We start from the raw sequence: 20,538 nt of genomic DNA, 5'->3' as shown, positions 1-20,538 counted from the left end.
AGCAAGTGAGAAAGTGCTCAAGCTGGCGTGCAGGTTTTTCGGGTTTGATACTTTTTCCGGGGTCGCCTTAAGCGACTGAACAAAACGCTCTGTGAAGGCAGCCGTACTCGGTGATAAGGCGCTGTTCTGACGTGGACCGCTCCTATAACAAACGACTGCATCAAACAGATTTAAATTGTGGCCCGTGGTCGGATACAATTGTCAGATAACCGAAGGGGCAAAACATTTTGGGAATACGATCTATGGACCAAATGAATTGCTGGTGGCGAACTGATTCTTACACTGCTGACGTGGGAATGAATAGTTTTGAAAGAAAACGTGATCGAATATAATGTTCACTGGCACTTCCTCCGTCGTAGCGTGAGGTGTAGTCCGATAAGCACATAAGAAAGTGCTAAGTTACCGTGCTATTTCTATGATCATAATGCGGACTGCTGGTCATAATGAATACGCTTCAGCTAAAGTACAAACATTTGCTGCGAAAAAGGCCTTGCCAAAATGATGTGCACTCTCTTCCAAGGGCCCAAGACTTTGGGCGCAAAAGAGCAGTGTCAGGGGCACTATGCTGCTCCTAGCAGGGTCTGCTTCCTTTAACGTGACAATCAAAATCCGCGCCAGTTCAACGCGTCCAAACATAGCTGCGTGCCGACTCTTCAGATCACGGCATAACTGAATGACGATCGCGAAGTTCTTGTACCAGGAGAGCCCTCAGCTTTGCAGGCACCACTAGGCGCAAACCCCACAAGACGCAGCTTTGATATTTGGTCAGCTGTGTGCGGTTGTCAGGTGCCAGTCAAACAAGCGCATGATCTCCATGCTGTCCACAATGCTAGACCACGTTGTACTAGTGAGTTCGAGGACTCTGCAAAGAAGGTTTGCACTAGCAGTGTATTTGTGCATGAGTGGCACTCATTGCAAGCGTGACGAGTAGAATGTTTCTATCGTTAGCGGCACCTGATGAACTGACATGTGCGTGAAGGGGTGAGTCTCTCTGTTTTCGTTTGCCCGTTGAAATTGAAGTAAAAGTGTTGACAGAAAACGTCACGAACCAACGTTGAAGTGTTGCTGCAGCAAAGTGGTTATGCCGGACTTTGATCCCAACATAGTGTGCGGTGTTTTATGAACCATTCTCAGCGTGAACAGGCGTCCATCAAGATAGTAGTGAAAGTTCACAACGCCAAAGGCGATTGCTCACGCTTCCTTTCTAAATATGGCTATACTTCTGCTCAGTACCGCACAACGTGCTTGAAGCGTAAGCGACAGGGTGAATGATGCAATCAGCAAAAACCTGAGAGAGCCCCGCATCTACCCCGTAATGAGATGCGTAGTAAGTCATTTGAAACGGTCCTTGCGGGTCATCATCATCATCAGCAGTCTGGCTAGGCCCACTACAGGACAAAGCCATCGCCCATGATCCGCCAGACAAACTCAGTCCTGTGCTTGCTGCTGCCAGTTTACACCCGCAAACTTCCTAATCTACTCTGGCTGCCTAACATTCTGTCTCTCCTTCACCTGTTTGCCTTCCCTTGGAATCTAGTCTGTGATTCTTAATCACCAATGATTATCTTGTCTTCACGCTACGTGCCCTGCCCACGTTGGGTACAGTAAGCCAGAACTTCCGTTGATGCCAACGCTGCCTTAATGCCTTCAGAGGCCCTTTGACAGTAATTGGTACACGGGGGTACTCAACCGTCACGCAGTTTCTCGTACCCCTTCGCGGGCTGGCGTTTCCAACCTTAGGTATAAATTGTAGATGCGAAGTAGTTCTTTGATTAGCTGTGTAACGCTGTCCTCTGTACACCCCTACTGCGTGTGCTCAGGGCTAGTGACGCTCCTGGAAGACACCCGCAAAACTGTCGCTTCCTTCCCCCTCTCTCGCCTCTCAAGGCCTCTCAAGTGAAACATCAGAGTGACGACATAGAAGTATTGAATGTCACCAGCAGCAGCTCAAGCAGAAAACGAGACTGACGGGTGAACGCCTGATTCGACGACAAGTCATCATCATCAACAGCCTGACTACGTCCACTGCAGTACAAAGGCCTCTCCCATGTTCCGCCAGTTAACCCGGTCCTGTGCTTGCTGCTGCCAATTTATACCCGCGAACTTCTTAATCTCATCTGCCCACCTAACCTTCTGTCTCCCCCTAACCCGCTTGCCTTCTCTGGGAATCCAGTTAGTTACCCTTAACGACCAGCGGTTATCCTGTCTACGCGCTACATGCCCGGCCTATGTCCATTTCTTCTTCTTGATTTCAGCTATGATATCCTTTACCCCCGTTTGTTCCCTAATCCACTCTGCTCTCTTCTTGTCTCTTAAGGTTACACCTACCATTTTTCTTTCCATTGCTCGCTGCGTCGTCCTCAATTTAAGCTGAACCCTCTTTGTAAGTGTCCAGGTTTCTGTTAACTAGATAAGTACTGGCAAGATACAGCTGTTATATCCCTTCCTCTTGAGGGATAGTGGCAATCTACCTGTCATAATTTGAGAGTGCTTGCCAAATGTGATCCACCCCATTCTTATTTTCCCAGTTACTTCAATCTCGTGGTTCGGCTCTGTGGTTATTACCTGCCCTAAGTAGACGTACTCTTTTACAACTTGAAGTGCACTATTACCTATCTTGAAGCGCTACTCTCTTCCGAGGTTGTTGTACATTACTTTTGTTTTCTGCAGATTCATTCTAAGACCCACCTTTCTGCTCTCCTTGTCTAACTCCGTAATCATAAGTTGCAATTCGTCCCCTGAGTTACTCAGCAATGCAATGTCATCGGCGAAGCGCAGGTTACTAAGGTGCTCTCCATTGACTCTTATCCCTAACTGTTCCAATTCTAGGCTTCTGAAAACCTCCTGTAAGCACGCAGTAAATAGCATTGGGTAGATTGTGTCCCCCTGTCTTACACCCTCCTTGATTGGTATTCTGTTGCTTTCTTTATGAAGCACTATGGTAGCAGTTGATCCCCTGTAGATTTCTTCCAGGATGTTTATATATACTTCATCGACGCCCTGATTCCGCAGTGTCTGCATGACGGCTGATATTTCTACTGAATCAAACGCCTTCTCGTAATCTATGAAGGCTATGTATAGTGGTTGGTTATATTCTGAGCATTTCTCTATTACCTGATTGATAATGCTTGCTGCAGCAAGCACAGGACCGGGTTAACAGGCGGAACATGGGAGAGGCCTTTGTTCTGCAGTGGACGTAGTCAGGCTGATGATGATGATGATGATGATGATGATGATTGATAATATGAATGTGGTCGATTGTTGAGTAGCCTGTTCGAAATCCTGCTTGTTCCTTTGGTTGATTCAATTTTAATGTTTTCTTTACTCTGTTAGCAATTACCTTTGTAAATAGCTTGTATACTACAGAGAGCAAGCTAATCGGCCTGTAATTCTTCAAGTCCTTGTCATCTCCTTTCTTATGTATTAAGATGATGTTAGCGTTCTTCCAAGACTCTGGTACTCTTCCCGTCAGGAGACACCTCGTAAACAGGGTGGCTAGTTTTTCTAACACAATCTGTCCTCCATCTTTCAGCAGATCTGATAATACCTGATCCTCACCAGCAGCTTTGCCTCTTTGCATGCTCTCCAAGCACATCAAGTACATCACCTTTAAAGTGAACAAACAATCGAAGGCATACGTTTTGTCGCTTTCAATGTTTTGCAAGCTCAAGATGACTACCATGATGCCCAGTAGCATTGTTCTCAAATCCTATAGTGGCATCATCATCAAGCACATTGGGAAGTTTTTAGTGCTCATCTAGATTGGTGACCGGAATGTATGCGCAGAATTTTTAGAAGCAGCTCTTTGACTAGCCTGTGTAATGCTGTCTGTACGTGTCTCCGTGCCAACGCGCCGCACAGTGTCCCCCACCCTCACCGCAGTTGTTGGAACGATGCCAAGTAGGTCAAATCGCAGCGACGCGTTGACGTAACTCTCTCCCTCACCTGCGACAATGCCGGCTCTCCGCCTGCTCGCCACACATTTCTCACTCGCTTCACTCTCTCCACCGTTCACAATGATGGACCGCACTTCGAATGAAAACACTCTTTCGGCTTGTTTATCTGCGATGACACTTACACAAATCCCAACCCCCCTCCCGTGTCTTTGCGTTTCAGAGAAACGTGCACTCGAGTAAAGGCTACATTGAGAGTTGCTTCAAATTGCTCTTTTAGCACGCGCGTCGACACCATTTTCAGCCGTGTCAACGGCGTCCGCATCGCTGCTACTTCGCATTCCATCATGGTTCTCTTCGGCGAGATTCGGCGAATACTCTACATATATTTGACTTTGTCGCTCCTGTCATTAAGAAATAGTCTAAAGAGAGAGAAATAAAAAGGAACGCCGGTAGGTTAACCAGATATTAGCATGCGTTTGGTACACAGCACTGGGGGGAAGGAGGTAGGGTTAAGAAAGAGGGTGCACGGAGAGAGAAAGAGTAGAAATAGCATTCAACACTTTGATGCCTTTGACCATGGTGTTCATAATTTGTTAAACAATACCAGACGCTGAAAACACGCCGAAACGTAGCCAATTTATGGCTAATAGCCCTTCGTCGTATTGGTCACCAGACGAAGATGCACCGCATGCGCTAGCACTACCTGTTGAGACGTCCTGTTCAAGTCGGTTTCGGAAAATTTTTGTTCTTCAGTGAGTGCGGTGAAAATTTCTTTGACACATCGTCAAAGTCATAGCCATGGTTGTTCTATTAGGCCTCATTGCTGTTAAAAACTATGACGAATTTGGGTGATGCTTTCTACAAGCAACGAAACATTTCTAATGAAGTCGACAATAATGAACACGACTGTTATGATGGCAATATCAGGTATTTCTGTTATCATAAGCCGTAATATTTGGTGCAAAAGGAGGTTTATTAGATTGTGTTGCGACGGTGGCTCTATGAATTAAACACAATCGGAATAGAGCAGCGTTCAGAGAGGTGCCGGCGACGATCAGCACAAGGTGAACTAGCCAAGCCAAGAACCCAGTACCCAAGCATTGGAGATGCTGCTTGTCCCCGCTGAAAAAGAGCCATCCTGGTGACCTATGAGTCTGGAGGCAAAGGCCTATGCTGTGACTTGAGGCGGGCCACTTGGACGATGTCGCATCCACACCAGCGCATGTCGTCAAATGGGCAAACTCGCTCAATTAGAAAATTTACCGGGGAAGTTTGCTCCGAAACGCGGTAAGGGCCCTCGTACTTTAGGACGAGTTTTGCGGAAAGGTCTGGTGTTCGGTAAGGAAGCAGCCAGCCAACCAAGACACCCGTGGAATCGCTGTGGTTTGGTGAAGAGTCAGCATTGTTTTGTTTCGCCCCGCCGCGGTGGTCTAGTGGCTAAGGTACTCGGCTGCTGACCCGCAGGGCGCGGGTTCGAATCCCGGCTGCGGCGGCTGCATTTCCGATGGAGGCGGAAATGTTGTAGACCCGTGTGCTCAGATTTGGGTGCACGTTAAACAACCCCAGGTGGTCAAAATTTCCGGAGCCCTCCACTACGGCGTCTCTCATAATCATGTCGTGGTTTTGGGACGTTAAACCCCACAAATCAATCATTGTTTTGTTTATTTTTTCGGGCGCCGTAATTTTTGTGGCGTAAAGTTCAAAAACTGCTTGCCAACGATGCGTCGTCGTCTTCTTCACAGCTACAATATTTCTACCGTAAAAACTAGTGTAATATTCATTTCACAATAGACTGTCACAAATAATTTTTGCAAATGAGAGCCCATAAAATATCCGTCTAGTCAATCAGGCTGTCTCGTATGTGGTTCAAAAGGTATACTGCCTGCAACCCGTGTTAGCGGTCTTTTCTCTGCAAGGTGATGTTAACACAAAATATATTGGAAAATTCGTGATACAGCGCGCGCTTTCCCGCAGGTATCGATATTACACTTAACATCTGCCTTCGGTAATTCAACCTGTGTTATGGACCGTTTTACCATCGCAGCGTTTAATTCTGATAGTCCCGATGTACTGTTGTCCTTCTGAAGCAGCTCCATCTGGTCAAGCTCTAACAACTTCAAGGCTCCCCAACTACGGGGCGGATGGACCAATTGTCTTCAATACACAGTTATAGTTTAGCAGACTTATTTGGATAGCGGGATCAAAAAACGCTTGCGCCAAACGCTAAGAGACCCGTTGCAGGTACCATCCTTACGCTATTTCTCGTATGTAGCGTTGCCGTGTGCTCTACGTCGTGTCCGTAAAACGTGGCAGTGGTTTTGGACGACCGCTTCGAATTTACTATTGCGTTCGTGGCAACAGATTCACTTCTTTCGTAGCTAGCGACTGTGGAAAATTGCTTCGCTTGCCTTCAGGTACCTTGGAGACCAAGTGATGATGGTACGAATAACAGCCTAGTTTTTCAGATAGCTTCCCATTTCGAACGCCCTTAGGCCTAACTAGAAGATTAGTGTAAAGAAATCTGCACCATAAACTTTTGCACTTTAAATGCGGAAATCCTAAATCATTACTTTTATTAAAACTGATACGTGTTTGAAGCTGTCGCGCAAGCACTAGCACAGAAATTACACCCATATAGAAGAAGACGACAACGTGGTTGTTGTGGGTTGGACTTCCGAGCTACCCTGTTGGCCTGCAGTACTGTTTGCTCTGCGCAGCGTTAGCTAGACCTGCTGTCAGCGAATAAATCTTCTCCGTAACGATACTAAAACAAAGTAGTAATATTGTTGGACGCGGAAAGAAAAACGATAATTCAGATTTTTTTTTACTTATTTTAGTCCATTCATCCACCAATAGGCGACGCCACCTACGCAACCTGGGCACGTAACGCTACTCCACTAAACGATAACGCCCTTTTCGCAACGAGAATTTGAGCCATGGTAACGCTGTTCTATTAACCCACGCTATCACGCTAAGGTTCGAGCTATAACTGCCCAAGACCATGATTGATTGATTGATATGTGGGGTTTAACGTCCCAAAACCACCATTTGATTATGAGAGACGCCGTAGTGGAGGGCTCCGGAAATTTCGACCACCTGGGGTTCTTTAACAGTGTAAGACCATGTGCGGCGCCACTTTTTTTTTTTTTGGCCCGACAATTATGTTCGTCGTTTTGTGACTTTTTAGCAATGTGTGCGAGGGGCCTAAAAACGCCTTCCTTGCCTTCTGCTGGTTAGCTTCAATAAAGTGATATCTCTGTCGAGTCATTCTCTGTCGTGGCTTTCGTGCTCTTTGGATTTTTACCAATGTTATTCCAAAACAAAAAAATCAAGTAGACTACGATAGCAAAACATTGGGCGCAGGCATTTGTCATTACACAAGCGACGCCCATCAGTTGTGGTATAGAGGTGTCGCACATTTCTTACCTATTAGGTCATTCTACGCCACGGCTATCGTCGCCACCTACTGAAGCCTTGCGGAGGCCACTCTTTATGGCTTTTCACCAGGTGCTACCTTCAAACGAACAGCCTAGTCGAATGCATCGGCCAGAAACCAACCGAAGTGCATGCCATGTACATGTCTGATTAGCACCGAGCCTAGTAGTTCATCCTACCCTACATTACTGCAGCTTGTAATTCAAAACTTGACTACGCTTTCGACACCTCCCCTTTATTGGCTGCAATAAATCAGTAATTACTAGAGTTTAACGTCCTAAAACCACCATATGATTATGAGACACGCCGTAGTGGAGGGCTCCGAAAATTTAGACCACCTGGGGTTCTTTCACGTGCACCCAAATCAACCACACGGGCTTACAGCATTTTCGCCTCCATCGAAAATGCAGCCGCCGCCACCGGGATTCAATCCCGTGACTGGCGGGTCAGCAGCCGAGTACCTTAGTCACTATAGACCACCGCGGCGGGGCTTATTGGCCGCAACCTATACTGTGAATACGAGAACGTAAATTTCGGCACATTGCCGCATTCTTAGAATAACTCTGTGACTGTTTATGACGGTCGTAAATCTTATAGTTTTGCAGCTCACCCCAAAAGTCCCATCCGGGATTGCTTTGCACATGTAAGCGCCAGAAAAACACTACTTTTGCCAATGGCTACCATAAAATCATTTTATCCCGGTTGTCGTGTCATCCTCAAGACACCCTCACCTCGCAGTGGCTTGTCAGAAAATTTTACTTATCTGTTACTGTGGTCCACACGGAATCTCGAGTCAGCTGTCTCATTTACTATAGTAGATCACTTCAGCAGACAAGTAACAGCCATCGAACGTCCATTGCCTAATCGTTCACATCTCTGTCTCAAGTTGTGTGCATTCCCATCCTTGTGCCCTTTGCAAAGAAACCTCCGTAGTGTATACGGGGGCGTAACCCACTTTCCCGGAAGGAGGACAGTGCGTTGAAGTATATGAAAAGGTCGCTGGAAACCGATGCTCGCCGCTATTCTAGCCATTTACTGAGTACCATAAGCGTATAGCAACCTAATCCAAGCTGCGCTACTCGTACATTTGCTTCCTTCGTGTGACAATATACCCAAAATAAACTTGATTCATTTGAGACGCATAAGCGCATGTAATACGCATAGCAATACTACACGCACGTTATAACCGATGCCCACCAGCTTATATAACAAAGCAGAAATTCCTTGCTGTTCCGTGGAGCATATAGGGCCCTCGTTGAGTACTTCAGGCGATAAAGCCGCGAGTAGCACTCACCGGGTAGATTATGTGGATTCCGTTTTCGTTCATCGTTCTGTGACGCAAATCTGCGTAATCAACTGGCAAAGCCTTATGCGGCGAAACATCCATGGCTGTACGATTTTCTTCTCGACGTGTTAAAACGTACTCGATTGGCGACCGCCTGCGGATACTCAGTGCTGCTGCGCAGAGAGTACGGAGCCTTTTAGACGTTTGCGCGTATAGTCTGTAAGAGCATACACGGAGCGAACTTATGGTCTATATCGGTGTCGTAAATACGTTACTGACAATACAATGCACGAAACCTGCGTCTGCAATCTCCGCATTTACAAAGTAACACTAAATTAGGTACGTGAGAAAGTCATTGCTTTATCTACTGGCAAGATTCACATAATCATGAGCTGAGTTCAGAGGCAGTGATGAGATGAAATAATATCTGCCGTCAGCCGATAAAACGTGGCATATAAAGTAGAGCAATACGATGGCAACTTCAAGTGTCTTTAATATAAGCTCTTTCGTTGGTCTATATTATTTGATACCTGAGATCATCGCAATATGCGATTCACAAGTTGTCTTCGACTAATTTGCTTACTACATTTTTTATTCGTATACCACAAGCTTTCGAACCCAATAAAAGATAAATATTCAGACAGAAAGGGGTACCATTGTGTAGCAGGAAATACCTGGTCTGAAAATTTAATCATTTCACTGCAATTGATAACTGAAAACCATAATTCAAAGTCGTATTATATTTCTGTATTTACCAAACCAGGCATTTAAGTAAATCAGGAATTAGAGTGATTGATATAGCACTAGAACATCTCATAAAGAAAAGGGGACACAGGGCACGCGCTGTTTCGCAAATGAAACAATTAGCACACCTAATGACTTTCTTGTACAATTTACCACCTGATTCGACACATGGCAAATGAACATAAACTTTATGAATGCATGGTAATATATGGTTCACGAACTATATTCACGAATATATGGTTCACGAATTGAATGCATGATTTGAATGGTGCACGATAATATAACTTTCACGAACTATTTATTACACGCAGATCCCCCTAGTGTATACTCCACCACGCCATACGTCACATGTGCATAGCTCTCACAACCATGAATTATGACCAACGCGCATGCATCAGTCCATTACAACACTATATTTTCCCCACTTTTTTGCTTTTTCTTTCTTCCTTTTTTTCTTCCGTGCGTAACCACAAAATGCTTATCGCGAATACATATAACCAAGTTCCTTATTTGTCAACATTTGCGTGCAATAAACTGCTGTTGAAAGTTACCGCTGTGTTGTCCTGAGTGTGCCTTCTCTTGTCCGTGTCTTTTGTCTATGCTACCATATATTATCATGCTACCATACCAACAAGCCCAAATCACCAGCCTCATTGATTTCTGGGTGCAGTCACTCTGCCGCTCTGTAAACCCATCTCTGTCTCTCTGTTCAAACACTCTTCCACCCGCTCCTCTCTGAAATTTGTGTCCGATTATAAAAATCTAGGCCTCACCTTCGCATATATATATATTGGACACACTTGATGTAAAGCTTGAAAGGAAATGGGCTATTCATATTGTACGTTAAAAGATGATCCACGCAAAACAAAATGGCTCACACATAAATCGCTCATTCAATTCATCGTCGAATATGCCTGCTCCATATGAAACCATCATAAAGGATCAGGCATCATATTACTAAAATCATTTCAAAAGAGAGTCCTTCGTTTTTGTTTTATTTTTTCACAGTCACCACTGGAATTTTAAATGCGAAGCATTTATAAGCGAACTTCGGCGACTTTGCGCGTATCTATTTATTTAGCCGCCTATGACTTTTAGCTCTCCTGGCCGTTTCAGTTATGGTATCAATACGAAACTTGGTATGGCATAACATTACTGTATGAAGAACATATTTGACCCGTCATAACATGAAAATCATGACATGAATGTCATGATTCATGGTCATTTCATGGTACTGCAGGTCTTGCGATGGTTTCGTTCACGTGGCATGTTGCAAAACTGGTATGGTATGGCATAATTGCGTGGCGAACACAAGCGACAGACCCTAACATGAAAATCATAACATGCCTGTCATGTAACGACATGACTACATGCCAAGCTCATTATGCGCTCGTGGGCGTTTCGTTAGCGTCTCCTATACCAAATTTGATATAATGGTACGTGAATGGATGGCGAAGTTATGTGACTGGTGCAAACTAAGGTCCCTAGATGAAATAAAGGTAGCGACACCCTCCCTTTTCCTCCTCGCTTATTTGCCTAAAGCGCCCCCAAGAAGGGTCAAAGCATGCATAAAAAAGCGAACGTTTGTGTTCAGTTGCTACGGCGGATAGAAACAATTATACCAAATGAGAAGTAAATGAGACCTAGGATAAAAGGTTACTTAGTTGAAAATAAGCGGTACAACATAAGAAGAAGCGTGATGTGTGTTACCCAACTGGCAACGTTGTGCAACTTCTATATTTCACACCATTAGCCATGGCGTCTCGCATCGTACGTCGTAGTTCGTCCAGTTCTCCGAATGTGTTTTGCTCGTGCATGTGATGTGGCACAGTTAACGTTCTTTTTTCTGGATCCTGTGTCCCTGACTTACCACAGGGCAGCACTTTGTTGTGACGTTGTGACGAGTGATCATAGCCGCTTGTGAGCACACAGGGAAATACCGCGGCCAGTCTGGAACGAACGCTTGACTATCAGCACTGCGATTACAGCTTTTTCTGAAAAAATACGTCCACTTTCGCAATCAGGATGCCAGGTAATCGTGGTGCATGTTATATTAGCTGGGTGACTATGAAAGAGACTGCGGCACCGCAATGCAGGTGCACGCAACTTAACGACAAGTTAGGGTTCTACGAGTGGGGTGTCCCGGCACTACAGCGTGCGCGTACAGAGACGTTTGTGAGTGACGCCAACAGACTCGCACGTTGTACCCTTTGTGACTCATCGCCGCGTTCACTGTCCCGAAGTGATGAACTTTGTGACGATGTCGCCGCCCCACCATCAGCGGCAAGTAGCAGAAATGTGCTGGAATACTGAAAGATGGGCATTAGAAAAGCGTGATAGTGAGCGCGGCCTTTCCAGCAAACTCGCTGTAGCACTGGTCTTCCCGCATGCTAATCAAATGCTGGCGCACCACTAGCGCTTCTCTGTTGTGCACGGGATTGTGCCGTTTGTAACCGTCATTGTTAACTCGTTCGACAGAGCGGCTGGAGTGGCTACATTCCCGCACACCCGAATACTTTACAGAGTGCACCCGAGCCAGTACGGGCTGTAATTTCAGTCAGAAGCACCGACCAGCACTTCGCCCTCACCTCACCTCCCGCATGCACCCCCACCCTATGCCACCCCTTAGAAAGCGATGGAAGGATCTTGCCAAGGTTCCTTGTTTTAACTAGATACCTTAGATCTTGCTGCCCTGCCCGCAGTGGAACAATAATATTTAGAATTCCAGTGTAATTTCTTGAGCACTTATTACCATTTAGTGAATATAATTTTAGAGACAGCCCCATAGCTAAACCTTTTTCCACAAAGGTATATGTCCACTTTTTTGGTTAATACTTTAAGCAGCTGTGCAGTGTTCAGCTGTTTCCCGTGATATTCAAAGTACAATGTAGCTGCGTTAACATGTGGGGCTGATTTCAAAGCAAACCAAAAGCTTGACAAGTAGTTCAGCAACCCCCGAAGAACAATAAAGTAAAAAATGTTACTGTAACGTTAACAGACAGCTAGAGATGACAGACGAAGTGTCGAATGCTGCTATTTTGGTGGAAATTGTGAAAAAAAAACTGCAGATGGGTACGGCTAAGGCGCCCAGATAAAACAAAGTTGCTTAAATAGGAACCTTAGGCGACACATGTAACTGGTAGGGATGATAACTGATGCACATACACAAATATAGAATGAGCGGTTATGAAATTATTAAACGTGGAAGTGCACGCTCAATTGAGGGGACGCAAGCAGCGTCAACACAAGAACGCTGGAAGGGGCGTTCGTTCTGCAAAGCACAAAAATAGGGCGCTGATGCATCAATAGAGGCACTGAGCTACGTACAACGGCACTATTTCAACATCCTATGTAAATCAGGACACTGGAATGTTAAAGGAACAATGAGGCACAATGTTGACTACAAATATTTATTCTTGTTACTTCGTTACAATCTCTGGCAACATTTTCATAGCAGGCACCTATGAATAAACAAGCATGTCCTGGGCTGTTGCAAAGGCACGCAAACCACACCAAGACATTTCATTTGTCAGTAAACAATAAAACTATGAAGAAAATTGCAGCATGTGACATTCAATGCAGAACATTGCTTGACCATTGCCTGAACAACAGGTACCAGAGGAAGACTCACCGTTACATTTTTTTCAACATGAACATGCGTGCTTTGAAACATACAATGAATGGCCTAGCAACACACTGTACTGACAATTTGCACAGACACGAATGCCTTAATGGCACATGAACAAAGGTGAACATGCAAACCGATTTCCACTGCAGCTTGTTGTCATATACATGAGGTGTATAACAGCAAAATTCACTGAGTAACTTTCGGATCAATAATATGTGTTTTCAAATATACAGGTGATGACACAGTAGAGCATTGCACTAACCCTTTCCGCAGACTTCCATACAAATGTCAACATGGGATCATGAAAGTTAAACAATGCACACTACATCCACAGACGTGTTACAATACAGTTTGTGATGTCACATGACGTACTAGTGAAAGGCGCATTCAATAATGCTTGCAAAAATGACCTGTGTGATTTGAGATGTCTAGTAAAACACTGGAGTAACAATTTCCACAAACTTATACACGAATGTCTGCACGGCAGGAACACTTCAACGGTGTATGTAAACTGCAGATAAGTTGTTGCCACGTTGTGCGTATGCCTAGAGGACAGTATGGTGAATTAACGTTTGGAAAAAAACTGATATTTCCAAAGTAACGGGAAGTTGCATTGTAACAGTTAGCTACCGTTTCCACTAGCTATACAAGTGCCCTGTGGCATAAACGTAGCAGTACAGTTTATATATCCACACATTACCGCAAAACCTTGGTCGTACGTTACATAACAGATAAGAGACAGGCATGTTCATCATTGCTTGGAGGAGTAACTAGACCGTTTGAACAAGTATACAATGGACACTTTGCACTTATGATTTGCACAAGTGATGGTAATGCCTTCATGGTGCAAATAAAATGAAACATTACCTTGTGTAAAGAGATGTTCCTAAGGTGCCTCTCGTTCATTTGTCGTGCGAGCTTATAGGAAGGTAAATTGGGCATTGTGTGTATATGTGTGTTTTGAAGTGGATGCAATGAGTACATGAAAACATTGCACGAAAAATTTTCGCATTGTACATGACTGCATCCATGGCAGAAGATGGAAAGGTACAGGTTATTTCTATCACGCTCATCTATGTGACTTGCTGTCATGTTACATTGTAAACTACAGAAGGATACCTTAAGAGTTGTCCCGTGCCGGAAGCATGTTCTAAAACGATGAAAAATACAGCAATCACATAGCAAAACAGGTTGCGCTTTGGTCCTTATACTTGCGCTTACTTGAATGGCATGGTACACGTGGGATAGTGCTGTGAACCTAGGCAGCACAAAATTTTTTAAGGAATGTAAATCTAGTCAGGATGTTGTCAACAAGTTGACAATGGCAGCATTAAGGAACTCGGACAGTATGGCTCTTGGTACTTCAGTTTCTCAAGCACGCACGACGTGCAAGATGGGAAGATTTTGACAAGGCTATTGAAGGTGCGCAGGCAGCTAGATAGAATAAAAATGCGTTCTCCAAGGAGCTCTCCTGGCACGCACGCCACATTGGCTGCAAGGGCGCTTTCTACACTGCTATTTTTTAAGGAAGGTTGGCCACTGCAGCTCTCATTCCTACACTTTTACTTCCACATTTATTGGCGATTTGCACGCTTAGAGCCAATGTCTCTTTCCTTACTTGTATGTGCATCCTTGCGGAGAAGAACACGGAAAGAATAGCCTCCAATACATTAAGACAGTGTGGAAACAAGGTATTACACGATATCGCACTTTTAACAGCAATTTTGGTGGCTGATACAGGAACATGATTATGGATATGCTGCTCTTTATTTTTTTGAAAGTGAGACTCCTCTACCTTTAGAACTTCTACAACTGCTTCAGAAGCTACACACAACGCTAACTTTTCTTTGTACGATTTCAGCTGTGTGAGTCGCGGAACGTCTTTGTTCCCTGTCATGGCACTTACACAAGCATCACAGTCTTTTACTAACTTCTTAGCACTGTGAATAACATACCCTGCGAAGTACAAAAATGACTCGTGCTCCAACATATTCATGTCATGAATGTCAGCAGGAATTAAATCTGTTTGTGTGGTGCTGTCTTCATTGTCTGAGCTCAAACCAGCAAGTAAAAAGCCACCGTCCTTAGTGTAGCTGCCATCAGCACTAGCGTGTAGAAACTGTGCTAGCGTTGCGGAACACAACGCGCACTTAAATTCATATAACCTGGGAATCGGATGCTTAGCTCCAAGAGTAAAGAAGAAATTTTCCAGCGCATCTTGACAAAATCTGCTGAGGAACAGAAAGCGGAATTTGCAAAATGATAGGAAATACTCCTGCAGCTCAAGTACAGAGAGCGTACTGAGAATAGCCCCTGTCTGCACAGGCTTCCATCGGGCATTTTCGACGGTGCCGATAGAGAGCCCTTCAAAAAGTACAACAAAATTCTTGAGAAAGTCAATACTTGCCTGCCTCTCTGTCTCAATAACTTTACTCAAGGCAAGTTTGGTTGTTCGTGATGTCATGATGCGCAACCACTTGGCCACAATTTCAATAAACCAAGCAGTGGCAAGCACGGACTTCTCTAGCAAGCCCTTCTCAACAAGGATGCGCAGTGCAGCCCCAGTATCCACATTGAAAAGACTGTAAGCAGGGCCCACCTTCATTTTTTCGTAATGACCAGGGTCAACACAAGTTTGTTTTAGGTGCGGAGCCAGTTTGAAATCTCTTTTACTGTCAATTTCAATGAGTTTTTTTATTGGTTCAATGAGAGCCGCATTTGTGGAGAGACCAGCTTTTACAACAATGTCATCAGGAAGATACAAAGTTTGTCCCCTGGTGAGGTGATTGCGCAGATTTTTCAACAGGTGAGGGGCGTCTGCTATAAACCATAGCTTCCAATTCAAATCGCAGGGGTGTGTAGCACTGCAATTTGGCCGACTGTGCTTGCTGACTCTGACAAGAAATAACCTCCATAGAGCCTGATTGCCACCACCCATATCTGAAACAACAGCATCTATTTTAAGGCCAATGTCTTCACATGCTCTTATCATTTTCAAGAGTTCTTGCTTGACAGAGAGTGCATGAAAACAATTTTCAGTCAAATGGTACCCAATGACCTGCTTCCACCTGGTAGTAACACCACCCAGCATAAATACGAGGCCATGGGTAGCCAAGGTGTCTGCAGGGAGGCTGCCATCTGCCAAGGGAATCGTAGGTCTGCCCAGTACTGCGTCAGCCGAAGGATCATATATGAGGCTTGGGGTGACCTGCATCTCATCCATCATGAGGCACGCATGGCGCTCGTACTCTGTCATGCAGTTGACCTGCGCATGATTAGAAGATACGAATAACTAACATGAAAGGTTAGGCAGGAAATAAAAGAAGTGTTAGTGTTTAAGTACATTACGTCGCACAAGTAGGCTGCAATAAGGTGCCATAACGTAAACAGCCCCACAGTCAAAGGTAATCATTCCGTTAACGTTAAGGTCACCTCCATAGAAGCACTGCCCAACCAAGCATCTATTTGAATGAGGTCGACCAATGTAATGAAATAACTGCTTATCATGACACAAACACATGAGCCGTCGAAAGATACCACTGAGAGCTTGCAATGCGCAAAAGCGTCATCAGGAATATGCATGTTCAGTCAATCAGTGATGATTCGTGGTTTTGGCGCAGCGCACCGATTTGGTACGCTTGTCACAACCAGAACGTGCAATGAACACTTTCGTTATTTTATATAACAACACACTTTATCTGTCCAATATTTCGCGCTACCTTACACTATAAACTATAAGCTTCCTATCACAACACTCTCTTGCATCCTGTCATGATCAGGCAACTATCAAATGGATGTTTGATGGCTTAGTTTGTATTGTAGCGTCCTGCAAGGCCTAGGTTGTTATTAGATGGTTTGCAGCTAAAATGAGAACTCTATGCTATCTAACTTCCATTCAGGCAACCATGAAGTGCTAAACATTTTTCGGGAACACCGTGATTGTATTATGAGGCATGCCAGCATAAGTACAGAAAATACAAACAAAAATTTAAAATATCGGAACTTCCATAGTGCTGCAAAATGGACAAATTCGTTACGATTACCTTAACAGCGAGAGAGTCCATAATGTCCACCAGCAGCCCTGGACGAAACTTGCAGTGCTCGATGTGACGTTGAAGTGTACGCTGTGAAGGCAATGGCTGGCCGAGCTCCTTGACCATATCATAGCCCCTCGAGCCGCAGGATAGGCGAATCTTCAGTGCTTTGGTCAATGTTTTCTTGGACCACACTGTGCCTCTTGGTGAACGATGCAAGCTGGTGAACTGGTCTTCATTTATGTACGAAGACAGGTGAAGCATAAGTTTCTTGTGCTCCTGCTCTTTCACCCTCGCCTTAGCCTTCGCAATAGTCAGCTGTCGTTCCAGAGCGTTTATTCTGGCCAACAGAGCTGCATGTGAGGCTGTACCTGCAAGTAAAGGATGTATATTTAAATAAAAAACAATAACATCTGGGTTATTCTACGTGAAACGTCCAAGTCATTTCAGCTACCATCTCAAATGTATTTAAAAAATAGTACAGATCTGTTGAACTGAAAACAGTCTGCTGCTAGATTCTCTTGGAGGAAATCTCTTTTTTTTTATCGCGTGGGAATCCTTCCGAATTTTGGAGAGTATCGTCGGAGTGTTGTTTACGAAAATAATTTATGGCGAGAGTATTGCATCTCGTTGCAATACCAAGTTTAGTGTACATATTAAGGAAAGGCGTTTGTGTAAAGCAGGGGTCTCAAACTCACCTCAGCAAGCGAGCTGAAGACACTACATTGAGTACTGCAAGGGCAGGCGCAGTGTGAACTAGTGGGCGAGGGGATCGGTGGGTGCGTTTGAACAATATGACAGCTATAGTTGCCTTTTGATAGAGCGGTTTCCCCATATCACATATGTGTCTAATTTACGAAGGGTATTTAGAGTCAGGGTTCGAGAAATAACGATACCTATCTTCGTTATTACTGAAATCGACGCCAATTCTTGAATAAAGAGTTTTCGTTCCACGACCATGTTTCAACGTGTGATGGCCTAATGGACTGCGTCACGAAAAGAATGCTTGAGGCCGGCCATGTCTGTGGAGCTCATGATTACACTTATTAAGAAAATGAAAAAAAAAAAGAAATACGGGACGAAGACAGTCCTCTGCAGGCTGCAGTCAGCATGTTTCATACCCCTGGAGCGAGTTCGCAGCTTAACAATACATATTATTGCTTTTTTAACACGAAAGAGTTATATACTGGGGTCCACCAAGCCAAGTTCAAGCAAAAGTTCAACATCGCTGCAGCGAAATTCAAGCACCCTTAGAGCAAATGCTGTGTCTTTACACAGCAATAAATAAGCATGGCGCCGATCAACTTAGCTGTGTATCGACATTGCGTAGATTAGTGCAAGCTTCGAGCCATTTTTTTTAAAAAAGCTCTTCCATTCAGTTCCACGCCGTCATGGAATTCGTGAAGCGTATATACATCTGTAGCTTTATATGGACAGTGATAGCTAAAAACAATCACGGGAATGAATAAATTTTATTTTCGCAACAAAACGTAAACAAATTCCCTGCGCATAAACTGCAGCGTTACGAGTTTCAAGTAATTGGAAGCTTCAAAATACCTGACGCTTCACCTAAGCACATGCAGTGTGAATGCGCTCCCTTAAATAGCACTGCAAGTGCATCACATGGTATCATAAATGCGAGTAAGTTGCATAACTTAGGTCTGCTTCAAAAGACAACGGTGCGTCAGCTTAGCTGTACAGTGAAATTACAATAAAGTACTAGCAGCCGATACAGTTTAAGCAAGTCTACCTTTTTCAGTATTCTTTGTTTACAACCATTATGTGTGTAGCAACGAACTCCAAGTGGCCCAGCTGTGCATGCGCACAATCACTGCAGTGTTTTTTCTTTTTCGTTGTGGAACTACGAAAGCCAATTTTATGGTCATGAGGAGATACTTCCACTAGGATGATGCATTTACGAACATACAAAATAAAGTGCTAATAAAAAAACTAAAAACCATGTAGTGCGAGTACACAACTCTTTTTTTATGCAGCAAATTGAGTTGGTTTCTATAGCCCCGTAGTAAAATTGGGCAATAGTGGGACTAAACTTCAAAAATTGTTTTCTCCACTAAAAGAAAAAAAATAGTTACGTGCATGATGCAATAAACATACACCTGCTTACTTGGTATACTGCACGCAGAACTCTGTTGCACAATGTCCAGAGTACCTTGGCCAACCACTTCTGCTTCAATTAAAAGGTGGGGCGTATCCTCTGGGGACATTTCTACAAGATAAAAGCCACCCATCTCGGTTAATTACAAGCATTACTTCCATGCCTACACCATGAATGTCACCGCAATCGTACCTTGAGTATCACTCTCATGAGATCCGTGAAAGTAGCAATGGTCATGTCCTATTGAGCTGCTGTCAATCCTCATGCCATTTCCTGAAAATGTCGTTCATAAATGAGCAGACACTATAAAATCAAACGAGACAAGGGTAGTACAATTGATTGAAATGCCGTTTTATTCAACCATTATAGCAGCTGCTTTCACTTAAACCGCTCCAAAGAAGTCGACGCTTTGTTAACAAACTTTGTCCTTATACGCCAACCTAGCAAATTCACTGCACTCATTGTATTAATGTTTCAATGTTTATTGTCACACAGTTCCTCAACTCCTGCATCTGAACACAAAACTAGCGTGTATGCCACACTGATGGGATGCCTGATGAATACGTGAGACACAACATTGCTTCGAGTCTTACGCGTATGCTTTCATGTACACGTAATCACAATCAATGGACACATTCCTTTTTACTGTGTGCACGTAACATTTGTCGCTAGAAATATCGAAAAGGGCGCATCGATTGCACAAACCAGAGACCATGTTCAGCTGTGCAAATTAAGGCAGGGCAGTTGAAGTTCATGCAACAGTGCGTGTAATATTGCTGCAAGATTTAAACATGCACAAAAAGAAAACAAAATGCATTGGATTTTGTTGCATAGTCTCCAACTGCTACCACGTGGATTGCATGCAACAATGCGTACATGTGTTTTATTTGTGCACCAAAATGCATTTTTAACTTGGTGAAATGAAGCGCTATAAACGGACCAACAAAAAGAGAGACACAGAGTGTGATTCCTTGTAAGTGATTGAGACACAAGTGATTCCTTGTAACGTATTGATGACATAAATAACGTTAAAACTGAATTTTCTCTCTCTCCGTACATGTTGATTTTTTTCACAGTCTATCGATTTCTTGCGAATGCAGAATGTTCTTTAATTCAAACGTGAAGACAAAACGTTCCTGTGCCGGCGTTACCACTCACAAATAAAGTGGGGGTAGGGGGGGGGGGGTTAGGGATGGTTTGCTGGCAGTGCAAACTAGCAATCTTGCAGCATCGCGTGAAAGCGAGATCAGCTGTGATGCATTTTTACTCCACTGCGCCTTTCAGTGTAGTCATCCCGTGCTTACCACAGGAACCAAATATCGGTCGCGTACAGCCCGACAATCTCTTTCAGTAGCTTTGTTCAAGTTGCTATGTTTGTTTGTCTACCTAAAAACTAAACG

General features: G+C 44.1%; 1 protein-coding gene across 1 annotated transcript; it reads right to left on the bottom strand.

Annotated features, from left to right (window-relative positions):
• Nucleotides 1–765: 765 nt before the first annotated feature.
• On the bottom strand, nucleotides 766–19,822 carry LOC142786509 (uncharacterized). Its single transcript, XM_075884239.1, has 3 exons — nucleotides 17,032–19,822; nucleotides 16,039–16,253; nucleotides 766–862 (listed from the first exon to the last, which is right to left on the bottom strand). The coding sequence occupies exons 1-3, from the start codon at nucleotides 17,284–17,286 to the stop codon at nucleotides 766–768; spliced, it is 567 nt and encodes a 188-aa protein (XP_075740354.1). The 5' UTR covers nucleotides 17,287–19,822.
• Between the last annotated feature and the right edge of the window lie 716 nt (nucleotides 19,823–20,538).

Source organism: Rhipicephalus microplus, unplaced genomic scaffold (assembly GCF_043290135.1).
Source record: "Rhipicephalus microplus isolate Deutch F79 unplaced genomic scaffold, USDA_Rmic scaffold_24, whole genome shotgun sequence".
Taxonomy (NCBI): domain Eukaryota; kingdom Metazoa; phylum Arthropoda; class Arachnida; order Ixodida; family Ixodidae; genus Rhipicephalus; species Rhipicephalus microplus.
Note: the sequence above shows the minus strand (reverse complement) of the source record. Positions and strands in the feature narration are given on the sequence as shown.

Excerpts from the sequence above, each read along its gene's own strand:
- LOC142786509 (XM_075884239.1), bottom strand. The coding sequence starts at position 17,286 with ATGCTTCACCTGTCTTCGTACATAAATGAAGACCAGTTCACCAGCTTG. Across the intron at positions 16,254-17,031 it reads TGGACTCTCTCGCTGTTAAG|GTCAACTGCATGACAGAGTA; the intron begins GTAATCGTAACG and ends AATCATGCGCAG. Across the intron at positions 863-16,038 it reads AGGTGGAAGCAGGTCATTGG|AGTCCTCGAACTCACTAGTA; the intron begins GTACCATTTGAC and ends CCTTCTTTGCAG.